This window comes from Opisthocomus hoazin, chromosome 7 (assembly GCF_030867145.1).
Source record: "Opisthocomus hoazin isolate bOpiHoa1 chromosome 7, bOpiHoa1.hap1, whole genome shotgun sequence".
Lineage (NCBI taxonomy): Eukaryota > Metazoa > Chordata > Aves > Opisthocomiformes > Opisthocomidae > Opisthocomus > Opisthocomus hoazin.
Genome location: NC_134420.1, coordinates 27,633,734 through 27,642,550, shown reverse-complemented (window position 1 = coordinate 27,642,550; position 8,817 = coordinate 27,633,734). Strand labels below are relative to the sequence as shown.

At 41.4% G+C, this 8,817-nt stretch overlaps 1 protein-coding gene across 1 annotated transcript in view; it reads right to left on the bottom strand.

Moving 5' to 3' along the window:
* Nucleotides 1–118: 118 nt before the first annotated feature.
* Nucleotides 119–8,817, bottom strand: part of HSD17B12 (hydroxysteroid 17-beta dehydrogenase 12) — a 97,318-nt gene continuing 88,619 nt past the window's right edge. The window contains exons 10-11 of the mRNA XM_075427451.1: nucleotides 2,023–2,172; nucleotides 119–1,800 (exon numbers count right to left, since the gene is read on the bottom strand). Of these exons, the coding sequence (XP_075283566.1) occupies nucleotides 1,696–1,800; nucleotides 2,023–2,172 (255 nt within the window). The 3' untranslated portion in view covers nucleotides 119–1,695. The remainder of the gene's footprint in view (nucleotides 1,801–2,022; nucleotides 2,173–8,817) is intronic.

The following is an 8,817-nucleotide window of genomic DNA, read 5'->3' as shown; positions in this document are numbered from 1 at the left end:
TAATAAAAGCGTTGGGTTTGGCACGTAGCAGTACAGTGACTGCCACTGCTTTGCCACATCAATCAGGCACGTGAATGCACAGGCAGACATTTTAAGGAAAACACCAACACATTAAAGATTCAGAGTAAATCCCATTTTATTTGTTTCACAGAGTCAAAACCGCACAGAGCGTTTGGCCCAACACTTCCAGGTCAGCTCCAGCGCCACGGGAGCCCCGCGCTCCCACAGCACTCGCACCGCTGGCTCCATCCCTCTTCCGAAGAAATGACAAAAACTACGGGATAGGATCCACATCTCGGGTTTGATCAGCACCATTGCATCGGTATTCAGGTTTTTTCAATGTACAGAAATGTTAGCCTCCAGTCATGCCTCAGCACAGTACATTTCACTTCAAAACCAGAGCTTGAAATTACTTTTACAAAGACAGAAAACAACCTCCGCTCTTCAGCCATAGGAAGTCACCACAGAAAACATCGGCAGCTGCTTCCAATTTGATTTCCCTTGTAAGTTCCAGTACATTTTATGTTTATAAAAAGGAATGTTAGAGACCAAAATCTTTATTTATAGAGTAGGTAAATAGAGACAACAGCAGCGCAGACTTCTCGCATGCTCTGGTCCCCGTCTCCAGGAGGTGGGTAACTTCAGCCTCACTGGAGCAGTCCGTTTTGGAAGAGAACCATGAAACAAATCAGTTAAATTAAAAATGTTCTACATTTATAGAAGTTTAATGGTTCTCGTTTCCAAAGCTGTCTCAGATGTTCAGGATTCACATTTCAAAGGGCCTCACCAAAACCAGACTGATACATACTTCAAAAACAATTTAACCATCATTGCTAACAAGAAGAATAACTCATTTCAAGCTCTGCATTTAAAGTGCCCATAATCTTTTACATAGCAACCAGCACATAACCTGTGACATTTATCTACATTGTGTTATCACCACCTATTGCAAAGAGCAGGCACTGAATTTTTAACAATGTTATTACAAATTGTAAAGATTACACATTACTGAAAAGTTAGAATCCATATTTAAGAACCAAGAATTTAAATACTTTTTGCAATGTTATTTTCTGTATATATTTATAGATGAGAAATTACACTTATTTTGGTTTTTGGCCCATTTCTCTGAAGTTCATAACCACAAATCACACTGGACCGTGGCAGGGGAGCACTCACAAGCTGGCTGACAATGCAGAAGCCTTGCAAGTACCCAAAACCTGAGCCGGGAAAAAGTTACACGCCATCAATAGCGCTAGGCTACCTTCTTAAGTAAATATGCTCCCTTCCCACTCCTGCCCACCTGGTCCAGGAATATGTGCGAGCTACTACTTTACTGCCCCTCACCCACGCGTGCAATACAAAGATGTGATGGACCTCAAACGACCAAGCTGCTCCTCAGCAGCGCAGTGTCTGATCAAGTCCATGTAAGTATTTCTTAAAGCACAGTGCAATTTTAGTCCAAAGCGCTTCCCCCCTCGTAATATCTATTATAAACAAATGAAACCTATTTTTTAAATCAATATTAGAAGCCAGCAGTCTTGGTTCACCTGTATCCTCAAGACAAGGCTGTTTTGCTTGTTAGGAAGTACACTTACAATTGAAGGTGTTTATTAAAACATTAGATCTACTTGGTGCTGCAGTATGGGTATGGAACCTGCAGGAGTCCCAGGCTTCTGAAATCAAGCTGCCTCCAACTTACTTCTCCTTCATTTTTTTCAAATAACGAGCCCGTATTTGTTTGTTTGTTCTCATGAGTATATTAATGACAGCAGATGTAGGGAGAAGAGAGAAGATCCATCCCTAAAAAAAAAAAGGGGGGAAAAGGCAGGGGAAAAGTCTCAGCTTTTTACAGCCTGTGCTAAGTGAAATCTAACAGTTACCAGCACACACAAACATTACCAAGTTATGATTAGAAGTTAAAGAACAAAAATATTTAATATTCAAAACTATTCTTTACTCTTCTTCCATAATAGACACATAGAAAGGACATTCCAGACCCTGACTTTTCCTAAGGTGACTTACCATGAGCGCATGGGGTAGGCACCCGTTGGTCTGGGACTGCAGGCCTACCGTGCCCAAGGCAGCTCTGACGTACGTTTCAGGACTGGGCTTATCGAAGGTCGGCTTGCGGATTCTGGACATTTTCGTTGCCACGTAATACGGCAGAACACTCTGCACGTAGGAAAGATCATGTTAAGCAGAGAATGCTTTCAGATTAACTTACAGATCCACCAAGGAACTAAAATCACTGAAAATTAGATAACCTGTATACTGAATTCTAGCTTAAGCCAGCCTTCTTCTCAATTCTAAGATCACACCGTACAATATCAAAACCATTTTTAATCAGATATCTTGTGGGCCATATTTGGAACATGAAGGATAGTTCAATGGTCTGTTGACAGTCAGCGTCCCCTGTTGTGGCCCTTGAAAAACCACTCTTGCAAGCGTATAGTTGACAGGCCTTTCTTACAGTTTGCCTTGTAAGTACAAAACTTCATTCCAGTTTAACAGAAAATGCTGTAGTATTGATTTTCTGTAGTAAACGCCCAGTGTTTGCTTGGGAAGGAGGCGCAGAACCCAAGACAGAGATTTTATACTGGAGTAACAGCTCCTCTGTTGGGCACCCGTACAGAGAGAAACAAAGGCGGGAGGAGAAAGGGGAAAAGGGAACACCGGAAGACTTGGAACATTGAGCTTGTAACTCCACAGCAGGGCTCAGACGAAGGAGGAGGTATCGGTACCAGAGTGGAAGACCTCCAGGACAGAAGAAAGGGTGAAGAAACGGAGCACAGTTAATGGGCTTTTATAGCAATGTTTAGAAGAAACAGAAAAAGTGGCGGTGGGTCTCAGAACTACCCAGCCCTGGCACAATGGAAAAGCAAGAGGAAGCAGCACGGGCATATTGTTGGCAGAGGGACGCTGGTGCCACAAAGGCATGTCAATGGTGGGGAAAGACAGACCTGAGAGATCCAAAACCACGTTCCACCTATCCCTGACTCATGCTATAAGACATGGTTTTGGCATTTCTTTCAATTTCTTCTCAATCTAGGCCTCTAAAAGAGAGATCAAAAAAGCCCTGGTCTATAGCCACTTAGACATTAAACATACCAGATCTCACAATCTCAGAAAGGTTGCAAGCTTACCAACACTTTGGCAAGGGCTTCCCAAGATGCTGTCCGTGGCTGTGCTAGTGATTCAGTACATACAGTCACTGCTGCCCATCACAGCAGCGAGTGCTAGGATTCACATACCTTTACAGCAGGTATCCGAGAAGCGTGCGTCCACTTCTGCTACACTAATGGATCTCAAAAATGAGAATACCACCTCAAAACTCAGTATATTTGGGCAAGTTACAGTTTGGAAACCTGCTTCCCCATGTTAGTCTCTTAAAGAACAATGACCACGCATGCTTGACCCCAGAAACATTTACCATTACACTCTCAGCAGCATAGCACAGGGTGGAAAGAACCACTTGAACTCTCATTGACTATTTACCCATGCCATAGCTGTGCACATTTTAACAGGAATTTGACCACCACAAGCAGGAAGCATTGGTATGTCTGCTCATTCCTTCACCTTAGAGCATTAAAACCGTGCACGCCTCTCTAGAAACAGGAATTTCAATAATATACTGCATGAGTCCATGTTCAAATGGAGAGGAAAAACACAGAGACTTGAATTTCAGAAGTGCAAGCAGTTACTATCACCTTTAAAGTCGCTAAAAGCTACAAATGCTTGGGTAAGAAAACTACTAATTCTGTTACCACAACAGCGTAGGTACCTAGTTTCAGCTCCAGAATGTGAATCTCATCCATTTTTCAGATTACATTTCTAAACTGAATCTCTAGTTTGCTGTTTTAGAAAAAGAAAACAATTCTAGGCTTTTTATTCACTACCAAATTGTATCTGCAACATCCCCATGCAGAGTGTCACGGTAGTTATCGTTAAAATTTATTTCCTGTCTTCCTCTGCTCAAAACAGACTTCGTAAGTGAACTGCAGTACCCAGTTAAGCCACTGGATTGCAAGAAGGGGCAAACAATTGTGCATGAGGATACCTGAAAAAGCCAGCATACAGTAGCACTACTTGTTAGCTACTGATCCACAGACTTCGAGGCACACAGAAGGATGTAATGTAGGATTACATTCCAACATTTTTTGTTTTTCCTCCCAAATGCTCTCCAGGAATAGAGAGACAGGTATTTAATTTCAGAGACATTAGATTTATCATCTTCCTATTAAGTGTGCCATATTTTAACAGCTATGAAGAGATCCGTATAATGCATTCGTTTTCCCCACTTCTTCCTCCCCACAAGGAACTCAGACATTCATGAACCATATCTAAACCTGGCATGACAGATTAAAAAAATAAATTTCACTCCCTAAAGCCTTTTAGCATTTTGCATTCAGGCAGATATAACCCACACTACCTTGGCAAGTAACTGTATAGAAAATTTCTTGTCTTTATCCAGGGAAAGCCTAGCCTGCTCTCCAGTTTCAGAACGTGCCTTGAAAGTAGCTTATGTCAATACAATGTGTCTTGCTCACTTAAAACATTTGCTACTGCTTACAGCTCTGATGCTTATTAAAATTGGCTGGCACTCAGAACTGGGGTCTTGAGTGTTGTACGGATGCAAGAAGTCAGATCTCAAGTCCCGCACAGAAGCCTCTACTAATTATGCTACAGTCACATGAAAATAAGCCCCCAAAAGCCAGAATAGCTTATTTGCTCAATTTTATCACCTATTTTACCTTAGTCTTAAAAAAAGACCTGAACTCTCCAGTGTTTCCAAAGAAGTTTCTTTCCATTTCTTTGCGGTGAAAAGGAGGGCAGGGGACATAAAGGGGAAATGCAAGAATTACAGCAACCAAAGCTGACCTGTACAGAAATCTAAAAAGCAACATCAAAATGCCATTCGCCATTAGTCTGGGGACAGCACACTGCTGCGAATACCTGGAGAGAGAGAGCTGGGCTTGTTCAGTGTGGTGGAAAGGGAGCTGGTAGTGACCCAACACCTGACCAAACTTATTTCAAGGGCAGTTATGAAGATAAGAGCCAAACTCTTCCTTGGTAGTGTCAGACAGAATAACAAGAGGTAAAACTGTCAATTTTGGCTGTGGACTGTCAGACTAGACACTCAGGAGAAAGCCTTCTGCTAGGAGAGCAGTGCGACACTCAGACCAGCTGCCCAGAGAGGTCACAGCATCCCTGCCCTTGAAGGTTTTCAAGATTTGGCTGGATAAAGCCACCACTAGCCCACGACGTAGTGTGAGCAGCAATCCCACTGCTAACTGCTAGGCAATCCCACTGATAGGAGAGAAGGAGATTAGACTAGAAATCTTTCTAGAGATTCCTTCAAATGAAAACTTCCATGATTTTGTGATCTGATATTTTATGTAGTTGATATGGCAGAAGAAAACAGGTAGTGAAAGCTTTTACTGTTACACTTTCGCCACACATAGTAACAAAGACAGAGGGAAAATGCCAGTAACTAACTGAAGTTTAAAAAAGGGGAGTAAAAAAAAAAGGGTAAAAAACAGAGCAAAAGTTTCAGAAGAGTCTGCAGAAATCTTACAGGGAGAGATTTTTCCAAAAAAGTCTTGAGAGAAGTCCTCATGGTCGTCTTCCTCGTTCCTTTTTTATTTTGCCTATCTCTTTCTCTCCATGTAAACACATACAGAATTTTAACCTATGCTATTACTATGCTGCTTCTGTAAAATTAAGTAGGCCTGTCAGCCAGAAAGAGTATATTTTTAATCTAAAGATGGCTACATTGCAATAAAAGCACTATATACTATCAAAACTAAGCTTCCACAGAGAAGGCAATCCACTTGAACAAAACTGATATACTTTAGGTTGAACTTCAGAAATTGGGAAAATCCCACCTGCACTTTGTTTCTGCCTTTCACACAGTTGTACTCGGCAGATACTGGCACAGTAAAAGTTAACTGTTTTAAATGGTGACCTCAGCTGGAATTAAAAGCGCTACACTTCTGAAGGTCAAAGAGAAGAACCTCAAAGAATCTAAAGGGAATGCAGCCTTCCTAAGGACTTGAAGGAGATATGTCAGCTGGTCTTCACAGGAAGGTACTCGTAATATTCATTAGTGGTTTACAGTGACTTAGGCTGAAACACGACGACAAGGACATGGACTGCAATAAAATTAGCATAACAAATTAAAGCTGTGACAGCTATTGGTCATCAGGCCCACATAACTCAGAATGGCAATTCACTGTCTACACTTAGGGGCAAAAAAGCAGTGCTGTCAAGAATTCAGCACCCTTAGCCAACACAGGAGTTACAAAAAAGATAGCCTACCACAACCTGTGACATGTTGCACAGGAAAACTTAACTGTTGATACAGAAAGCCAGATTTAAATTTTTCATTTGTTTATCATGCTAAAAATGTAAAACACTGAAAATTTTTCTAGTTTTTCCACACCGAAAAGCTAGAAAATCTTTTCCATACTATGTACATTCATACTGTGTTTAATGCCTTTAGTCAAGCATGAGTTGCTGGGTTATTTACCTTTTCAGTTTCAACAGGTACTCCTTAGTCATAAATGACCAGTACCTGCTCCTTCTTTCTTCTCTTCTCAAACTGACAGAGTACTATTTAGACAAAATTTGGGGAGGAGACGACAAATGCACATAGGAACAAGACATCTCAAAGATGTAACGCTTCTTTCTCCTGCAAGCACCTGTCTCTAAATACTGTCACACTGAGGTAACTATCAGCAGCTTTACCTGAGAAAACACCAGAAAAGAGAAAGAGCTTAGACATCCTGCTGCAACACGCACACAAACACCACCAAAAAACCAAAACCAAACCAAACAGAAAAATCACACCCAGCTCTGTTGCCAGTGAAACTGTGTGCTGAAGGAGCCTGTGCCTCACAGTTTGTAGGCAGGCAGGCAATCCTACCGTAAGACTGCATATTATTGACGTAGAAAAGAGAAATATGCTACCAGTTCCCTCAGTCTCATTTGGAGACTGTGATCACAGATTAAGAGGGCCACACTGCATGTAAATGAAACAGATTGGAAGATCAGCTGGCTGATAATGAAGCTAAACTCTTCTGTGAGTAACACAATTTGAACCACACTGGGGAGATAGAAGTAATATAAAAGGGTAAAAGTGAAAAGAAAGCTGTAAGGAACTTGAAGTGTGGTAAAGATTAACCCACTGCAGGGCCGTTTGGGGCTGAAGCCAGGGAAAGAATTGGAAAGCCCTGTGAGAGTAACAGAGAGACATAAAACACTAAAAGTTGCTCCAGCTTAATCCACCTCAAGAACTGAGAGCAGAGGCAAACCAGCCTGTATGCTGAACCTGCACCCGTTCAGAGTGCTGCGACCTTTTACGCATCCTGCATTGCTGCACATTGCTTTAGCTGAAGGTACATCCCAGGGTGCCAGGGCACAGCACCAAGCACTCAGAGCAGAAGTTACACTTTGGGGGCTCTGCAGCAAGTTATAATCCGTTACCAGCATAAAACTAATGCCATCTAGTCTGTCCTCAAGAAGGTCCACAACAAGAGTAGCTAGAATGCTCTCAGGGACCACCTTTGCCAGCTTCCTCCCACTGCCAACAGAGCCCAAGATAAACAGCATCCCTTAAGATGTTTAGCATAAAGCTTAAATCTAGGTTTAAATGAGGTTCCCATTAAAGGGTCAGTGACTGCAGGGGAATATCTCACCTTGCAATTGCCTTTTTTCTTAACACAGTCCTCTCTCAGGAACTGGGGCAGGACATTATGCAAAATATCTGGGACTAAGCATCTGGATACTAAACTGCAGGACATTTCTTTGTGATAAATTCTTGTTTTGCTAAGTATGCTTAAAGGGAGGGAAAAAAAATCTAGCATGTCAAAAAGGTAACACAGCCTTAAGTTGGTAACAACTTCTCTTTAGCCAGTAACAAAAGTTGTGCTCACACACTTCATGACGACACAAATAAGGTAGGCAACTTTGTGCCTTACTCCCCACAGGGCCTTCTGAGTTCAGGTGATTTTGAGAACCACCATACAGCACAGGGAATGACAGGCATGCACACAGGCTAATCCTGCTTGTAAGAAGATTCCTAACTGAATTTAAAAAAGATAACACCGTCTTCAGAGTACAAGTAAGATCTTATACCACCTTTATCAAATTGGCTATTCCTTTGGAGAGTAACAGGTGTAAAAAGTAATAAACAACTCAGTGTTTGTGACCAAAGCTGGAAACTCCAGCTACGTTTTGGAAGCAAACACCAAGAATATGCGAGAGAAGTGATATTAAAGCAAAATCTCATAATGCTGTGATAGACCAGCTTGGTTTGTTTTTATGCCCCACAAAAATAATTAAAACCATGAAAGGTAAACAAACAGTATGAAAAAAAGCAAGACTCATTAGTAATGTGGAAACCCAGCGCTAAAGAAAATTAAATCAGTCCATTACATACAAAGGGTCTTTGAGGCTTTTGTTTGTTCTTGCTACTATGCTTACACTAGCAGTTGATTCACTGACACTGCAGGGACTGCTACTATTCTAGTCTTTTGAGCAGTTACCCATCGAATCTCTGTACAAACTCACTTCAAAAGTGCATTCCAGTAGATGAAGTTGGATGAAGATGTATTTTACAGAGTTACACAGGTTTATGGAATATTTTATACTTAAAGGTTCAATTAAACCTCAGCTTAAGAAAAAAACAACCCACCAACCAAAAACAAACTATGTTTTTTGTTGCTTTAAGACACAACATTTCAGAGTCACTGAAGAAAACTGCTAATGGGATCAAAGGAAGTCCTTATCCTTAATCTGTGTCACATATTCATGAAT